Source organism: Rhinolophus ferrumequinum, chromosome 24 (assembly GCF_004115265.2).
Source record: "Rhinolophus ferrumequinum isolate MPI-CBG mRhiFer1 chromosome 24, mRhiFer1_v1.p, whole genome shotgun sequence".
Lineage (NCBI taxonomy): Eukaryota > Metazoa > Chordata > Mammalia > Chiroptera > Rhinolophidae > Rhinolophus > Rhinolophus ferrumequinum.
Genome location: NC_046307.1, coordinates 37082640 through 37100854, shown reverse-complemented (window position 1 = coordinate 37100854; position 18215 = coordinate 37082640). Strand labels below are relative to the sequence as shown.

The 18215-nt window shown below is 53.0% G+C and overlaps 1 protein-coding gene across 5 annotated transcripts in view; it reads right to left on the bottom strand.

The window, feature by feature from the left end:
- KCNIP1 (potassium voltage-gated channel interacting protein 1) overlaps positions 1 to 18215 on the bottom strand; it is a 285873-nt gene that overhangs the window by 178570 nt on the left and 89088 nt on the right. Inside the window, exon 1 of one of the 5 annotated variants that reach the window (XM_033096738.1) lies at positions 1448 to 2027. The exons of 3 other annotated variants lie outside the window; for them this stretch is intronic. In XM_033096738.1, coding sequence (XP_032952629.1) covers positions 1448 to 1508 — 61 coding nt within the window. In that variant the 5' untranslated portion in view covers positions 1509 to 2027. Of the gene's footprint in view, positions 1 to 1447; positions 2028 to 18215 lie in introns of those variants that run through there. One more of the 5 variants, XM_033096740.1, reaches the window with a different exon arrangement.

The following is an 18215-nucleotide window of genomic DNA, read 5'->3' as shown; positions in this document are numbered from 1 at the left end:
CGTGCTAGGGGAGGAGATGGGAAATTGATGCTGAACTTTGTCCCCAGTCAAGCAGCATCTGAGGATCTGTGAGGAGCCGCTCAGAACATCACGGTCCTATGCCAAGGCTTGCAGACCTCTCTTCCTGCCTAGGACTGCCGCGGAAAGAGAGACCCTTCCCTTTCCTGCCAGGATGTATAACTCAGCTGGACAAATGGGCCAAAGCCTTCTCCATGTGTTAGGTGGTAACCCCCCACCCAGTTTCATCCCCGAAGACCTCCAACCAGAAATCTCATTCCTTCACGTTCAGTCAGCCTGATGTCTCCCGAGGGCTGGGCCAGAGGCTGGACCCCTCCAGGACAGGTTCCTCGTGGGTAGCTCTGCGATGCAGACTCCCCTCATACCTCAGGTGAAACCAACCAAACTCCTAAGAGTAGACTCTTAGGGTGTACCTTGGGGGTGCACCATCATCCGAATACAGATTTAATCACCAGCTAGCATAAGGCGTGAGAGCTGTAACCCCACCTGTAGCCAGAACCTGGGCTCACTGTCAGGTTACTTAAAATCCTGTTACCACTCACAATAGTATTTGAGAATTAAACAAAACAAACCCATCCTTTTCTTTTCCCTACCTGTATCCAGTCTCTTTATTCCAACAACCAACTTTCTAACTGCTGGAGAGGAGGCCTGCAGAGTCCCCCTCGACTTCCCATGGACCCCTTTGACAACCGTCCCGCTGGCAAGACTGCGCACATCTCAGCTGGGGAAAGGCAGCTATGGAACAGGACCAAGGCAGAAGCGACTCCAGGACACCATGCTTCCTCATCTTCGATGTAAGCTCACCTCTCTGCCACACCCTGACAGTACCCTCCACTCCCAGCGGTTCCCAGATCTTGGCAGCACCCTCATGCGATGCCCTGTCACCAGGACCTGAGCCCTGGGAGTTTTACCACCTAGCAGCAGCTGATTCCTTTTGGCTTGCAGAGGTTTTCTGGGGGGACAGACGCAGCACTCCCTCCCTGGTGATGGACTCCCAGGTCTGCACCGACATCGCAGCCCAGAGGAGGAGTGAGTGAATGTGTGAGCACCCTCGCTGGATGCCCACACTGGCACAATCGCCTGCCCTCATGGGAACGGGAAGAGCTTCCCAACATTTCCACCCAGACAGAAACCTAGTCACTTCCACCTGTGAATGTGCCCCTTCCTTTTGCTCCTAGGGATTTCCCCAGGAGAAGGGTCCTGGCGCCCGTCACCCAGGCACCCACTCTGGCTCCATCCTCTGAGCCTTCACAGGGATTCACACCAATCCTCCCGCCAGCTTCTTATTCCTTTGGATACAGGAACGTGAATCCGCTCCTCATGGAGAGAGAAAAGTCTGGGCCAAGGGAGGCAGGTGGCACACCCCAGCTCAGCTCCCAGCACCCCCAAACCCAGCCAGGGGAACAAAAGGAAGAAGGAAGTGGCTTACCTTTCGAGGGTCGCCTTTGTTTGGTTTGCAGAGACGAGAAGGTGCCCATGACAGCCCCCATGGCAGCGAAGACTTGTGTGCGACTTGGGACCCCGGGCCCTGCCCCTCCCCTTCCCTGGAAAGAAATCAGTGTGGATCGTCTACTGTGAATTGGGGGAGGAGAAAAAGCACCCGGCAGCCCTCCTGCAGCTTGGAATTCAGGGAGCCTGGGGCTGGGGCGCCAGGAGCCTTTGCTTTCCTTCTTCAGCCCCGCACATGCACTGACTCACAGGCCAGTGGCTCCCGCGAGCCCTCGGAGCCGGGCCGACTGCTTGCCTTGAAGGGCCGACGACGGTGCCTCGGAGCCTGCCTGGCGCTAGACACCGGGCGGCCGCCCGCTGGGCCGAGGCTCCCGAGCCAGCGCCGCGTGCGGTGCGGGAGCCGCGCTCCGCCCGCCCCTCCTGCCGCACGCGCAGCTCCCCTCCCGACGCTCCGACTGGGTGTGGGGGGGCCGAGTACCAATCATGAATGAACCGAGCCGGGACCGCGCGGAGCGGTGCCGCGCGCCCGCCTGCCTGCCGCCGGCCGGCGCTACAGGCGAACCTGAGCCGGGCAGACAGATGCCCGCGGGCGGGTCACCCCGGAGGGGCGGGGCGGGGCGGGGCGGAGCCGGGCCGCACGGGGCGGGGGGGGTTGGGGGGGCGCCTGGGACCGCGCTACTGCTGGCGCTGCCGCCGCCAGCACGTGCAGGGTGTGCGGACTCCGGAGGTTGCGCTCCAGGTCCCCGCCGGCACCCGGGGGCTGGGCGGGGCCCAGGGGGCAGCACATTGCTCCTGGAAGAATGTGTGTGTGCGTGTGCTTGTGTGTGTGGGGGGTGTGTTGTGTGATTTCATTTGACTTCAAGGAAAATCTTATTTAATTCACTGCCTGAATCCACGGGGTGGGGAACAAGTGTGTCCTACCTAAAAAGGGTTGCAAAACATGTATCTAACTGCGTTTTCATGGGAGGAAGAAAGGCCAGGGCCACCTTCTAATGACAGAATCGGGAACGGGTAAAAGAACCTTCAGCCCCTTTGGGCCCTTGCTGTTTCTTCCCTCACTTTCTCTCTCCTTTATCCTTCTCCAACCTCCCCAGTAATTAATTAAGCATCAGCTGTGGGGCAGACTGTGAGTGCCGAGGGGCAACGGCTGGATTTAGGAGGCAGTCTCCATTTTGTGAGTCCTCACCCCACATCACACCGACCACAACCCCAATCTCAGCTTCTCATGCCAAAGGGCAAAGTTTGGGTCTATCCCTTCTGGTTCTCTCCAGCTCTCCATGGTGCTGAAATGCAAGGCTTGCTCCCTGGAAGCCTGGGGAGCTAACCCTCCCCCACGTCAGAGCTGCCTGGGTTCCCACTCTCTACCATGTTTGCAGGTCACAGGGTCCCCCAACATGTGGCCTCATAAACACACACACACACACATAGTCCCACAAATGTGGGCACAGGTCCCACCAGCCCACGTGGATATTGCTGGTGTACACACAGACACACTCAGCCATAGTACACCCACAGGTGCATCCATAGGACCCCACACAAGACACAGACACACAGGCACGAAGGTGCACACACAGTCAGTGCAAAACGGTATCGCGGTCACCCACCTTCACACAGGCACACAGCCACACAGGCACATAGCCATACCTCCAGGGTACAAGGCCTCTCAGGAGCTGCTTCTCCTCATTCCAGCCCACTAGCTGTCCTTCAGGGACACAGGTGGCCTACAATCTGGCCAGGGACCCTGAGTTGTTTTCTTTATCTATTCGTCACTTAATGCTTTCTCAAATTCAAGCACATGTCCTATTTCGTGCAACAGAGGAGGTGCACATCATAACACCCATCCCTTTCAACGCACGGCCCGTTGCTGTATAAATCACATCACCCTACATCACCCACGCCCTGTGAGTTAGGCAGGTCCTGTCTGATCATCACCACAGAGAAGAACAGAGGCTTACCTAGGCTAAGACATTTGCCTGAAGTGATCCAGCCAGAATTCAGGATTAGAACGTGGAGTCCAGGGCTCTGTCACCATCTCCCATTGGCAGATGAGGACACTGGGGACATTGAGTTGGGAAGAGCTCCTCTTGGGTCTCACCAGCCTCAAAGCTTTAGCTCTCCTAACTGCCAGGGCTCTCTCTCTAGTCCAAGAGGCCTGGAATCCTGGATGATGGAGCAGGACTGGTAGTGGCTGGCGCTGCCTCCCTCCTGCCCTCCCTGCTGGGGAAAAAGGGTGGGGATAGGACGCAACCAGAGGTCATGAGAGGACCCATCAAGACAGCCAGAACTCAAGGCACAGAGGCAAGATCTTTGCTGGGGAGGGGGTGGTGCAGCCCCCAAGCTTCTCAGATCACTGGACAGAGCACCAAACCACGCCACCCTCGGGTTTATGCTAATCTCTATTTTTCCTGAAGGCCAGGACCAGCACTGGAGAGTTTACAAAAGGCTAGGATGCAACTCTGGGTTGTGAACATACAATGTGAGCTATAGATGATGTATTACAGAATTGTACACCTGAAACCTATGTAACTTGATGAACAATTGTCACCCCAATAAATTTTAATTAAAAAAAAAGGCTAGGATACCTTTTTCTCATTTCCTCCTCCCCCAAACCCTCTGAAGAAGCCAAGTACAGTTGAATTGCTGTATTCTACAGATCAGAAATAGTAAAGGGTCTCCGAAATGATCACAACTGGCTGCCTAGGGGCAGTGGCAATAGGTGAAGTCACCAAGATAAGGTCCAAATTGCTTAGGCATGAATTATGAGGTCCTTTTGTGGCCTGGCTTCATCTGCCCATCCCCTTCTCCCTGGGGCTCCTTTTGGGGCTCCAGTCACACAGACCCTCACTAGTACCCCAACGCGCCCTCTATGGTTGTGTATCAGGACCTTTGCACATGCTGTTCCCTCTGCCCTGAATGTCCCTCAGACTTTTCTCCATCTGGTGACCTATTGCTCATCCTTGAAGAGCTACCTCAGGGGCCTTTCCTCAGGGAGTCCCTCCCTGGTGCTCTGTTGGTTGGTGCCCGCCTTGGGTTCCCGCGGTACTTGAAGCTCTTCTTCCATCAGAGTATGTGTGCCCTTGGTCCTCACTGCCCCTTTGTTTGTCTCTCCCTCTGCACTGCAAGTTCCTTCAGAGCAAGGACTACTACTGATTTAGTTTTACACTGTCTGCTTAACCCCTGGTTTCTGACAGGGGTGCTGTCCATCTGTGTTGAGTAAGTAAATGAATGAATGGATGAATGAATGAATTTTCTTTGCTCAGTGACCTGACTAATAAGTAAAAACTGACAATTACCGTGTTTCCCCGAAAATAAGACCTAGTGAGACAATCAGCTCTAATGCGTCTTTTGGAGCAAAAATTAATATAAGACCAGGTTATATTATATTATATTATATTATATTATATTATTATATTAGATAAGACTCAGCCTTATATTATAGTAATATAAGACTAGGTCTGATATTAATTTTTGCTCCAGAAGACGCATTAGAGCTGATTGTCAGGCTCGGTCTCATTTTCGGGGAAACACGGTACTAGATCATCCTTGCCCTTCAAAGGAAGAAGCATATTCTCCCAAGCAAAGATTCATTCCTTCAGCAAATACTTACTCACTCATACATCAACCACGTTCCCGATATTTACATGCACAGTAGCTCATTTATTCCTGCTGACGCTTTGAGTGGTAGGTGTTCTCTACCTATAAATGGACACACTCACACACATATGTGCACTGTACGAAGCAACAGGCGTCACCCATGAGATGCTCAGAAAGAAAGTGCATCTGAGGAGGACTGAGTGAAATGTGAGGGACAGGAGTGAAAAAGGACAGCAGGCCCCCTCCCTGCCTCCTGGGGATTCGCAACAGAGAACAGAGAACGTTGTGGGGTGACAGGGAGCCTCCCACCAATGAACTGGCTGCAGGGGCCGTTTGCCCTGCTGGACAGGATGTGGTTTGCTTGCTAAGGGGCTCTTGCCAGCCCCATCCAACCTGGCCTGCCGCGGCTGTGGATCCTTCTCCTCGGAAGGTGAGCTAGTTCATGTACCATCTCCAGCTCTGACTCCTCCCTCATCCACCCTGTTATGGGGTGAATGTTTGTGTCCCCCACCTACCCCCACTCATATGCTGAAGCTCTAACCTCCAGGGTGGCTATTTTTGGAGATGGGCCTCTAAAAAGTAAACAGGTTAAATGAGGTCCTGAGGGCAGTGTCCTGATCCCATGGGATTTGTGTCCTTAATGTCCTTATGAGAACAGACGTCAGAGAGGCCCCACTGGCCTCCCCCCACACCATGACCGAGGAAAGGCCTCGTAAGCACACAGGAAGGAGAAGGCAGCCATCTGCAACCCCAGAGTAGGGCTCTCACAGACACCAACCCCGTTCCTGCTGGCAACTTGATCTTAAATTTCTAGCCTCTAGAACTGTGAGAAAATACATTTCTATTGGTAAAGTCACCCAGTCTGTGGTATTTTGTTACAGCAGCCCAAGCACACTAATTCATAACCCTAGTGCCGTCCATGTCCTCTGAAGGCTCTGGAGGCAAAGACTTCCCTTCCCTCTGCCATGAGCACCCCTATGGGACTCTTTAGGGTACCCCTGGGGGGCTGTTCAGGAGGGAGGCTGAGATGGTCACAGACCTGCAGGGATCCTGTTAAAGCATGTACGTGTTGTCTGTGTTCATGTAACACACAGCCGACTTTCTTCCCCTCTTTGTGGACAAAGGCATTTCACCGAGTTCCCACCGCACACGGAGGCAGCAGTGTCAGATTAAGAACTCGGATCTGGGGGCGGCTAGATCCGGGTTCAAATCCTGACTTTGCTCCTCATTGGCTGTGTGACTTTGGGCCCGATGCGTACTTTCTCTGAACCCCACTTTAACCTTCTGTGGGCTGCATCAGTACCTACCATGGAGCGGTGCTGTGAGGAGTGCTGAGGTAATATTTGTAAGGCCCTTAGCAGGTGCCTGGCACATAGTGTGGCCGGTTATGGGTGGGGGACGGCCACTGTCGTTGTTGCCGTGGACCAGGCATCGTGCTGGGCTCGCGTGGTATAAAAATGCGTGAACCGTAGCCTTTGCCTTGGCTCCCATCTTTGCTCTTCATCTGTTTTACAGGAAATCTATTCTCAGGGTCCCCATCTGGTGTTAAAAGACTCAGATAAGTTAAGGAAGGGAACATGGTTGGCACCTGATTGTGTGCCATTCAGCACTGTTAGATGCTGTCTTGTACCGGTTCCCAAATACTCCGCATGCATAAGTCTGGCCTCCTCAAATAGAGTCTGAGCTTTCGAAAGCTAAGCAAGCACTCCACCCCCCCAGGGTCCCCCCACCACGGCTCAGCCTGGCCCAGGATGCCCTCAGTGCTCCACTAACACTCCGACTGAGATCATACAGGGCAGGGGGACGGGTGCCATCCATTAGCCCTGGGAGCAAGTCCCACGCTTCTTATTAAAGGTACCTCTGGGCCGGGGATACTCAGGCAGCACCACTTCAAGGGTGGATGTGCGGACTGGGTCAGAGAAAGGAAAGGGACAGTGCTTTGTCTCTCTGTAAAGCTCTCTGCAAATGTCCTTTATTATTATTTGCTCTGGGGCTCATCTAGTTATACATTCAGCCAGTCAACAAATATTTATGAAGCACTAATCTCCCTGCCAGGCATGATTCTATGAGGTTGGTGCAACAGTAATTGTGGTTTTTGCAATTATTGTTACCTTTTAAACCGCAATTATTTTTGCACCAACCTAATAAGTATGTGGACTGGTAAAGAACCAGAAGAGGCAGGAGTCCCTGCCTCAGGGAGCTGGAGGTGTAGGACTGAAGACAAATCCTTTCTTCATTACAAACTGCCAACGGGATGGGACAGAAAGAAGGGGTGGGGGAGTTTGGGGGAGATGCTCAGAGAAGCCAAGTAGGGTAACTTTTTACATACTAGGAAGTGATGTCACAAGTACAGATAGATCCTCAGAGGGCAGGGGAGTGGATACAGTTTTCAAGGCAGGGCGATTAGGCTTCCAATGCGAGGCTTGTTTTGTGACCTCTGGCAAGTTATGTGACCTCTGAAAGCCTCAATTTCCATGAGTAGAAAATTCCCACCAACGTCAGTTGCAGGGTGAGGCTGAAGGTGTTAGTGATTAAAGAAGAGCCTGGTTCAGTGTCTCCCTGGCATTCATACAGTGCTGGCTCAGAAAATGCTAACTCTCCCATTCCTCAGTTTCCCCTTCCAGTCTCTTTTGCGAATACCTTCTCCCCACCTCTGCAGGAGGAGAAAAGACCTTGCAATAGGACTGGGGTTTGGGACATGCCTGTGCAGGGCCACAGCCTTATGCATCAAGCATACCCTCCTCTGTCAAGGTTGATCATGCCCCTCGAGGGAGCAGGACTGACGTGGCTGCAGGGGACACAGGGGAAGGCGGGACACAGGGGAAGGCAGGACACAGGGTCTGCCTTTCACGTCCTGACGGCTGCACTGCCCAAAAGTTCCTCCTTCATGCTCTAGTGCTGGAACAGTCTCCACCAGGGGCTGAGATGAGTTCAGACAGAGTGCAGCCACCCACGCAGCCTGGATGGATGCTGGCAGCAAAGCCCTTTCACGTTACCCAGACCCAGGAGGAGGGAGAAGGACGTTCCAGAGCATCTCGGCTTTCATTATCTGAAGCAATGTGTGTGTTGTGGAGACTAGAGGAGTTCAGGCCAGGTGCAAGGCAGCTACTCCCTGAATACTGATCGAATGGCTCCCTAGGAATGGATGGAAGGAAGGAGGAAGGGTGGAGAGATGGTTGGATTCAAATATGTTCAAATGAAGACGTAAGTATCTGATGAAACCTGTGAACCTTCTCCTCCAAAATAACCATGCATGTATGCACATACTCACACTTTGCATAAATGTTTATGGTGATCATGACTCTCTCCCCTGAAACACACCTGTGGACACCTGGTGAAGAAACTCTGTCCTAAGGAGGAAAGCTTGACACAGGCATTTCTTAGCTGTGTGACTTGAACTTCTCTGAGCCTCAGCTTCCACATCTGTAAAATGGGGGCAATGATGACGTCTGTTTCTTAGGGCTGGAGTGAGAATTGAATGAGAAGAAGCTTGCAAGTACTTCAGTGCAGTGCCTGGTAGGTTGCAAGGTTCAGCGTAAGGTGTGGGTCGTCACTACCATCATCATTAACCTTCGATCATTCACTCACTCATTCAGTCACAGTTTAGTGAGTGCCTCTTGCTTATCACATCCTGAGTGGGTCTCAGGGTTGAAGACACTTACGCTCACTGGCTTGAGGAAGTCAGAGTCTAAGGGGCAAAGGGCAGAGAAACAGCTCACTATAGCATCCCAGACTTTACCAAGAAACCGTGGGAATGACCTCTCTAGTTCTGCCACTGAGGAAACCCCTCCTCCAACTTTCACCAGGCTGGCCAGCCCCACCCACAGTCCTGGGGAGAAACAGAAGTTTGGACTCAGCAAGTTTGTGGGACGTAGATCAGCTGAGGAGGGCAAAGGTCAGAGTAGAGATGGGTGTAGAAATCAAGGGTGAATCCAGGTAGGAAGGGATGGGGTGGAGGGGGTTGGAGTGAGAGTCAGGGCAGAGCAGGGCTGGGGGTGTGGAGGTGACCCTGGGCATTGCTGCAGCGATGTGGCAATGTGGATCGGTGACGCCGAAATGGCTGCGGCAAAGGAAGACAGAAACCACAGGCAGAATTTATCTTTTTAAAGTGTGTACAAAACAAGGATCCATAATTTCCTTGGCTAAATGTCCAAGAATCAATTGTGTTCACTCTCCAACTTGCTCTCCTTAGCTTATGTAATATTTACCTGAACAACGCAGTCATGGTCTTGGAGTTCTTACTCTGTGTCAGTCATATGTCAGGTCCCACGTCATCACTTTAACACCCCACGATGTAGGTACTCTCAGGAACCTTCATTTTATGTCAGAGGCAACCAAAGCAAAGAGCGGTGCCGTGACCTGCCCGAAGTCACACAGGAAGTTGTGGAGCTGGCCTTGAACTCAGATGCTCTGACTCTAGAGCCCACACTCCCTGTTGAGCCCGAAGCCCTCCTCCTGCTATTGTAACTGATTTCCTCTAGTCCCGTTTCTCTGAGGCGGTAGTAATTCACTGGGGTCTCAGAGGTATCGTGTAGTTCCTCGGAGCCGAAAGAGAGATGCAGAGGGGAGGTGCAAAGCGTCCTGGCCTTCTGCCGGGCAGGGGCTGCAGCCTCGCCCACCAGCCTGCAGGATGCACGCAGGGCCTGCTTTCCCTCCAGGGCTTCTGCAGACTGAAGACCCCAGAGGAGGTGAGCAGGGAGGGGGCGGGAGCAGCAGCCACGCTGAGGGGTGATTAGTAATAAAGCCAGTGATGAGTGCCCCTGGCCCTGAACGGCCCACTGAACTTGTCAGCGCTGGCTCCCAGCCGCTCAGCACCCTGCTGTCACAGTGGGAACCTAAAGATGGAAGAAACCCTGGAGCAGGAAGGGAGGAAGGCGGGGAGCTCATGGTTGCCATCATGCTGACGGCTGACTCCCAGACTTCAGTTGCTGCACAAATGTGGCAACTTAATAGCACAAGGGTGTCAATGGCTCTCTGCTCCATTATTTCCTGTGACCACATACCCTGCCCCACATGTGAGACCTGCAGCCCTTACCGCCTGCGGCAAAATGACCCAGAAACAATGGGGCCACCGTCTTGGATTTTGACTTACACTCTAGTGTAAGATAAAAGGCTGGAAGAATAGGGGCTCAGACAGCGAGCAGGAGAGGGGCTTGTCCTTGGTCTCCTCAGGTGCAGCACGGTTCAGCACTGAAACTCAAGACTTTGGTGAAATCTGAGGGCCAAGGAGACCCTGCCCCTTTACCAAGTAGGGCCTAAGAGAGCAAAAATGGCCCTGAGGCCCCCTCCCGGCCCCACTCACCAGCCCTCTCTGCGGCAGAAACTTCACACTGCATGGGACTGTGTATCTTTGGGGTCCTCACCTGTCTCTCCTGGTGAGTCTAGCAAGGAGAAGAATCCTGCCCCTGCACCCAGGAGGGGCGTGGCCTAGAAAGCTCCCGAGAGCCAGCAAACTTCGGTTCTAGGCCTAGGAGCCTCACTGTGACCTGGATGGCACCGTGCCCACAGAATGCACAGTAACCAGGATGTTTGGGGGCTGACTGCCTAGAGAGGTGATTGGCTGCACACTGGAGGGGGAGTCTACCCCACACCTCCATCTTCATAAGCCCCCAGAAGAATGTTCAGGCAACACTGCGGGGAGGTGTCCTGAGTTGATTGAGAATTCCTTTCTGCCTGTCCCCCAAGAAGAATTGGAACTAGGAATAGAAGTTAAGTTCAATAATTTAAGAAATAAGCAAAGTAACATTTCTGGTACACCAGACGAAGCTGCCTAAAATTCTTAGCTACCCATAAAACCATGCTCACACTACCTCTATGGCAGGTACTACTCTCTTCTCCATTTTACAGATTAACAAACTGAGGTTCGGAGAAGTGAAGTGATTTACCCAAGGCCACAAAGCTGGAGTGAGCTGTAGAGTTAGGGTTTAAAGCCAGTTCTGCCTGTCTTGAAGGCCCATGCTATTCCCCACCAAAGACAGAAAGTGGAGGGAGCAGGAAAGGGAAGAGAAGGAAGTGGGAGGAAACAGAGTAGCACCAGAAAGAACAGCTGGGGTGATGGGGAGACTTCCACTGATCCCCCTCCCAGGATGACTGCCCCGGGGGCAGAGGAAAGAGGCTGCGAAGAGACTTTGTCTTGGCTTAGAGGACACCAGCACCCAGATGGCCAGGCCCACAGGTGGCAGGGTGCGGGGACGGGGTGAGACGGCACCTCCAAGCGCAGGCACACTGCCCTTCCTCCCCAGGACCCCTGGGGACCCCCATCCTGGGAGGCTAAGCTGGCCCTCTCCTCTGCTGCTCCTGTGTGGAGGCTCCCTTTCTGGGCTGCCACAAGACACTGCCTGACAACAGCGGCATTTCAAGATGATTTCTGCTTCTGTTGTCCCTTCTTGCACTGGGCTGGTCTCTAGTGAGCGAGGAGGTTGGGAGCTGTAATGGCACTGGGGGGGGTCATTGACAGTCCAGGGTTCTGCTTCCCTGGGCTGGCATTTGCATGGTGCATTGGCATTGGTGCCCGCAGCTCAGGGCTGCTCTGGATGGAGGATGCTTTGCAGATGAGCATCGAGCCTGGTGTGCGGTGAGGACTTGATGCAGGTCACTAGGGATCAAGGACAGAGGAGGCTGAGGCGGGCTGCAGAAGAGCCCAGGGCCCTGCGCCTGCTTCCCACACTGCCCGACCCGGAATCTGCTGTCTCTGATATATGAGCTCCAAGCCAGTCCCTCCAGCCGTTTGGCCAGCATCCACCATGCCTCGCTCTGCCCCACCTATCCTGTGAGGATACCAGAGCTGCAGAGAGAGGTAAGGTGGGCTCGGTCCTGTTCCTCAGAAAGCTCACAGTCCTGTGGGGACAGACTGGCATATAAACCATCTGAAGACAGGGGGATGGGCCTGTGGCAGTCAGCTCAGAGACCACACCCGCTCGGAGAAGAGACATCTAATTCAACCTGGGGGAAGACAAGTGGTGGGGAGGGCAGAAAGTCTTTTTCAAAAGAGGAGATGCTGGAGCTGGGTCTTGAAAGAGGAATAGGACTTTGCCAGGCAAACACCACTGTAAGTTACAACTTCGTTCGGGGACCTCCTCTAACAGGCTCCAAAGGAGACAGTCCATTTCACTCTCAGAGTGGCGCCCCCGTGGGCAGAGCAAGGATGCATCACTAACCCCACTTATGGATTTCCCAAACTGAGAGCTAGATGGACTTGGGAGAAAGCGGGTCCAGCCACTATGGGTGACTTGACTTGGTAAATCCTGTGATAGATGATTGACATGAGCAACTGAGTCATGGAGAAACAATCGGATCTCCAGGCATGGAACCTTCCTGACTTCTGTATGCAGCTGATCCCTCGTTTTACCATGCCCAGAGCTTGGCTCACCAAGGTCTGCTACACCAAAGAGCTTTTCCTCTTAATACTCCAGGAGGCAGGGATGGAGTGCCTTGCGTAAGGACTGTTCCTGCAAGCTCCCAGAATCACACACAGGCCGGAGCATCCCAAGCTCAGCTCCCAGGTGGGAGGGGGAGCTCAGGCTGGTGGGGAGATACAGATACCTTCTACAGCAGAAACTGAAAGGCCGAACGGGGGGGGGGGGGGGGCTAGAGGATTGACCTGCAGCCCAGGCTCAGATTCTGAACGTGCACATCATCTCGAAAACTCAGAGATTCTCCCCAGAAAACAAGGTCTCTCTGAGAGGTATGCTACTCAAAGCTACAAAGGACCTCATAGCTGGGGCCCTCATTTTACAAATGGCCATGGGAGGGAAGGAGGTTTGCTCAGGGAAACACAGGGAAAAAGAAACAAAGTTGGGACTGTAACCCACGGCTGGGAAGGGTCTTGCATATTTTAAGTACTGAATGCTGTCTTCAAGGGTCACAACTTCCGCTCCAGAACCAGACCCAAACTTACTCTTGCCTTCCTATGAGGCATAACATTAGGGACACAGAAAAACCCTCTGTCCCAAAATGTACCTCCTTCCCTTTTATTGGAATTCCCTCAAGATGAGGCAATCTCAAGTAAAGTTTAAACTACACGTGTTTGGAGGAGGTTGGTACTGACCTATGATTTAGACTAAAGAGTAAATGACTGCTATTATCCTATGAGCTAGGTTGCTAGGTTAGTGACTAGGAGAAAGTAAAGGCACTGGAGACTTGAGCGGCAAGGAAGGGTGAGAGGTGGGACCAGAAAAGTAGCCCAGGGCTTCAGGAAAACAGAGAGCTGATGGGGTCAACCTGAGATAAACATTCTAGCTGAGAAGGGAGATTTATTCTGACATTTGAATGGCAGGCAGGAGTTACTCCTGTTTAGGATTTGGTGTCAGAGAACTTGAGTGGAAGGAAACAGTGAGGCCCAGGAGTGTCCTGAGTGGGCTTGAGGCACAGGGAGAAGGACGATGGTGCTGGGCCATAGCTAGTGAGGGGAGAAGTTCCAGGGAAGGCCGGGAGGCCAGGCTGCACAGGGTGCGTGGTCCTTGGCACAGAGTCTGGGTTTTATGCTAAGAGCAACAATGTTTTTTTTCCCCCACTTATTTTGAAAATATTATAGACTCACAAGAAGTTGCAAAAATAGTATAGAAAGATCCTACACATGCTTCCTCCAGGGTCCCCAAGGTAACATCTGGCATAAGTATAGTATAATGTCAAAATCAGGAGATTGACTTGGGACGATTCATAGACCTTGTTCAGATTTTGCCAGCTGTGCATGCACGCACTTGTGTGTACATTTGTGTGTGTGTTTTTCTACGCCATTCTATCGCATGTGTACATGGTGTAATCACCAACACAGTCAAGATACCGGGCTGTGCCCTCACCACAGAGGAACTCCCCATGCTCCCTTCTAGAGTGGCCCCACCCCTCTGCACCCTGTGGCTGTGGCAGGATTTTAAGGATGGGTAGGGGAGGACCTGAGAGCTGCCAGCTGGGTCAGGGACATGGCCTATCCAACTTTGGATGCCCTAGAGGCCTCTGAACAAAGCACGTTTACTATGAACACAGAGCGCTTTGAGTGCCTTCTCTTGGCTGTTGAGAAGCAAGAACAGAAAAGTTAAGCAATTCAAACAAGGTCACACAGCAATTCTCATGGCTTACTGGCTGTCTCTGTTTAGATTATGCCAGCAACTCTCTACAGAGCTTGGTGTGATGATCGCTGGGGGGCCAATGTGTTGTAGACCAGAGAGGCCAGGCCTCTCGGTCAGGGAGCTGTGCAGAACCCCAGGCTGGGTACCACATCAGGGTTGGGTCCCTTCATCTTTTGCATGTCCCTGTCCCCATGGGTGAAATGGCCTACCTCAAATAGTCGTGGCGAGGAATTGATTAGAAAACACCTGGGAAGTGCCAAGCATAAGGAAAACACATTTCTGCCCCTGAAGCCAGCATTGACCCAAAAGTGCTGGAGAGAAACACTGCCCCTCCCCCGCTTCCACTCCAGTCAGTGTGTGTGGGGGATGATCTCACTGGAAGACTGCTGAAGGGCCCTCACGTCTGTAGCTCAGCCCCTCCTTATAGCTGTGTGGCTTACAGATCTCAGCTCATGCCCCTGCACGTGGCACACACCCCACTGCCTACGTTGTGCACGGCTGCACGGCTGTGGGGTGAGGGGATGTGCAGGAGACCCCCAGTTCTCCACTTGCCCTGCTTGGGACCCAGTGGCTAAGTTCACTTCCTGCGGCTAGGTTCTGGGCATTCATTCTGGCTTCGGGCCCCACCTTCCGTGGAGCTCCTAGGGTACCTTCATCCACACTCAACATCTCCATCCATTTCTTAAGTGGTCCACAGGAAAGGGGAGAGGTTGATGGTTACCTTTAAACTCCCAACCCAAGCACCATTCTGGGCACAGAATCTCTGCCCCAAATAGTGCCAGTTTTATTCAGTGTGGTCTGCTTAGAACTGCCGTGGCCGTGGGTGCGTCTTTGGGAGAGGGGAGGGCAGGGATGAAGAGAGGGGTCCAGCAAGATGGAGAGAGGAAGAGAGCGGTTGGGGCCGGGCAGCTCTGGGGCCTTCACGCCATGGGAGACAGGCGGGTCAGTCCTGCCCGGGCGCCCTCCTGCACGCGGCCATCAGCCCAGGTCAGCAAGCCCTGTACCTGCACTGGCCCAGCATCTCTCAGCCACCAGACAGTCTCATTCCTCTCCACCTACAACAGCACGGTCATGATTTCCTGTAGCAGGGCTTCTTTCTCAAGGGGAACTTCTGCCTGCTTTTGGCAGCTTCCTCCATCTTTCGGGGCAAGGGCAGAGGTAAAAATGGAGCCGTGCTCTCCCTCCTGCTTCCTGTAGCGCCAGTGGCCTCCCAGGCTCTCAATCACCAATGTGGGGCCATGGCGTCAGCCTCCCTGCCTGGCTGGACTCTTGCCCTCTGGCCTCTGGAGAAGCGGCCACATCATCTTTCCTCTCTAACACTAATGAAATCTTCCTTCTGCTCTGCTTCCTGCTGGGCTCTGGGTCAGTATGTTACCCACTGAGCTCAGCCCTGTGCTAAGGTTCAGTAATTACACCCCACACTCATCCCAGACAGGCCAGGCTCAGCGCACAGGGCCGACTTCTCTGCAGCATCCGCTCCTGTGGGCTGTTGGTGTGAACCCTCCTCCTGCTGGTCCCTGTTGGCCTGGTGCCCGCTCACACTAACACCCCCCAACACACACACTCAGGACACCCTTCCCAGGGTGTTCTGCCTGCCTGAATCCTATTCCTTACTTCTGGCTTCACTCACCTTGCGTCTCTCCCAGGAAGCCCTCCCTGATTTATCACATCTCCTTCCTCTACAATCGGAGACCTCTGATACTGAGACTACTCAGTGCTCTGAGCGCTGCACACCTGGTACTGGGCTTCATTCCTCATAGGTGTGTGAACTGTGAATGGATAATGGATGAATGTGGGCACTCCTACGTTTATTCTATTTGCTTCCTCGGACTCTTAACCATATGTGATTTGCTTTTTAACTGCTCAAGTAAAAACTCAAGTTGCAAAATCCACTCTTCCCTGGTTCTCCAGCCTGCTGACCTACCTTCCACATTTCAGAATGGCCAGCCCCAAGTCATGGGAGGCCACTCCTTACAATCTCTCTCTCTCTCTCTCTCTCTCTCTTTCTTTCTCTCCCCCCCCCTTTCTTTCCCTTCCATCCTTCCTTCGTTTCTTTCCATCCATCTGTATGTGTGTATGTGTGTGTGTGTGTACATACATATATGATCCTATTGGTCTCTGGAGAACAATATTACATGAATTATATAAAAATTTAGAAATATGCATCAGGAGGGGACTGATTAAATAAATGACGGCAAAACCATAACAAACAAGCGCACGGCATGAGCCCGTGTGGCCCACTCAGGCCCGCCCACGGACAGCCTTGAGTAGCACACTACGGCTCTCTATTGGCTGCAGGATAGTGACATGTTAGGGTTATTTGGGGTTGTAAACAACACAAACTAACACTGCCAACTTCAACAGAAGGAAGAAATTATAAGAAGCGTAGCGGGCTCACACATCCACAAAATGCTTAACAATCAAATCCAGGAAGTGCCAGGAACCAGGGATATTCCAGAAGTCTTGGCAACAAGGAATTCATAGGTAGGGTTTCCTCACAATAAATCAGTTGTCACCGCTTTTGCTCTACTCTGCTCAGTCTCGGGAAAGTCCATGCTTGTGTCCCTGTGCCAACCCTTAAACTGGGAGGATAAGGCAGAACCCCTCGTGTGTCCTTTCTGCCATTTGGGTGGTGTCTGGGGTGCACAGGCAGGGTGCGGCTGCTGGACCAACGGGGTGTCGGTGCCGGCAGGTAGATGGGCAGGAGTGTACAGTGCAGACAACGCTGAATGTGAGCAGGAGCCTGACGTTCACTGCACAGAACTGCAGGGTCTTCATCCCCAAATGCGCCCTGTGTCAGCTTCACAGATGGCCCGTTGCCTGGGAACAAAGCTATTTAGAGGGAGGACTGATGTGGGCAGGGCCCTGGTGTTTTCAGCTGTGTGGCCTGAGTCAAGTGACTTGGCTGCTCTGAATCTCAGCAGCTTCATCTGTTTGGGGCAGGTTGCTGCACACACCTTCTGGGCTTCTTAGGAGGCTTCAGTGAAGACACCTGGGACAAAGCCTGGCTCAGGGTCTGGTATATTCTAAGGGCTCTGTTCTTCCTGTAGGACAGTCTCCAGTCTTCACAATGATGCTGAGTCTAGAGGAATGACATAGGAGACCTTGTCTGGTCAGGTTTAGTTAAATTGAGACTAGCTGTGATCTGGCTAGACCTGGGCCAAAGACGTGAGTCCTGGGGCAGGGCTCTGTTGTTCTATCCTTGGGTTCCTCACTTTCTCTTCCGTCACGTGCAGGCCCAGTGGCAGCCTAAAGGCTGCCTGCTATCCTCTGAGACTGTGTTCTCAGCAGCCCCTTCGGGAAGCGAACTCAGCGCCTGAGAGGTGGAGGGGAGGGTGGGTCCCGTGGAGACTCAGACCTGCCCCAGCTTTTTCAGATTCCTGGAAGTGGCTCCCAGAATAGTCCCTGCAAACCCACCTGACCCTGCAGGTGGGGTATGAGTGTGGAGGCACTGTTGAATCACAGGGCTCAGCTCTGGGCCGTCAGCCATCCTCTTTGTCCAGATCCTGGGCCCAGGGCTGAGTTTCGTGCACTTGACTTTGGGAAACAGAGGAAGAGATGGTAAGGAAGGGATAAAGCTACCAGCTGGAAGAATCTTCTCTAGGTCCAAGGCCAGAGGTCCCAGTCTACACAGGAATTATGTAGGGGTGTGGAGAATCAGCTCTAACCACCACGGGGTATGGTTGGAGTTGGGGTGGGAGGGGGCTCCAAATAGAAGACAATATGAAGGAAGCGAGACAGAGAGGCAGAGCCGGAGAGATGGACAGAAAACAGAACAGAGACAGGAGGGGAGATGGAGGAGGCCGAGAGGCAGAGAGAGGAGCCCAACTGAGAGAGATCTGAGAGAGGCAGAGAAAGGGAGGGAAAGAGGGAGGAGTGCGTAGGGAAGGAGGAGAAGGTAGAGAAAGAGAGACTCTGAGAAAGAAGAGGAAAAGAATGGCAAGAGAAAGAGGGAGGAGAGAGACAAACAGGTAGAAACCGAACAGAGATGGAATGAAGGAAGGACAGACAGAAGGGAAAGGAGGGAAGAGGGAGAGAGAAGGGGAGGGGAGGTAGGGGAGAACTCACTCTGGCCTTGGAGGGAGAGAA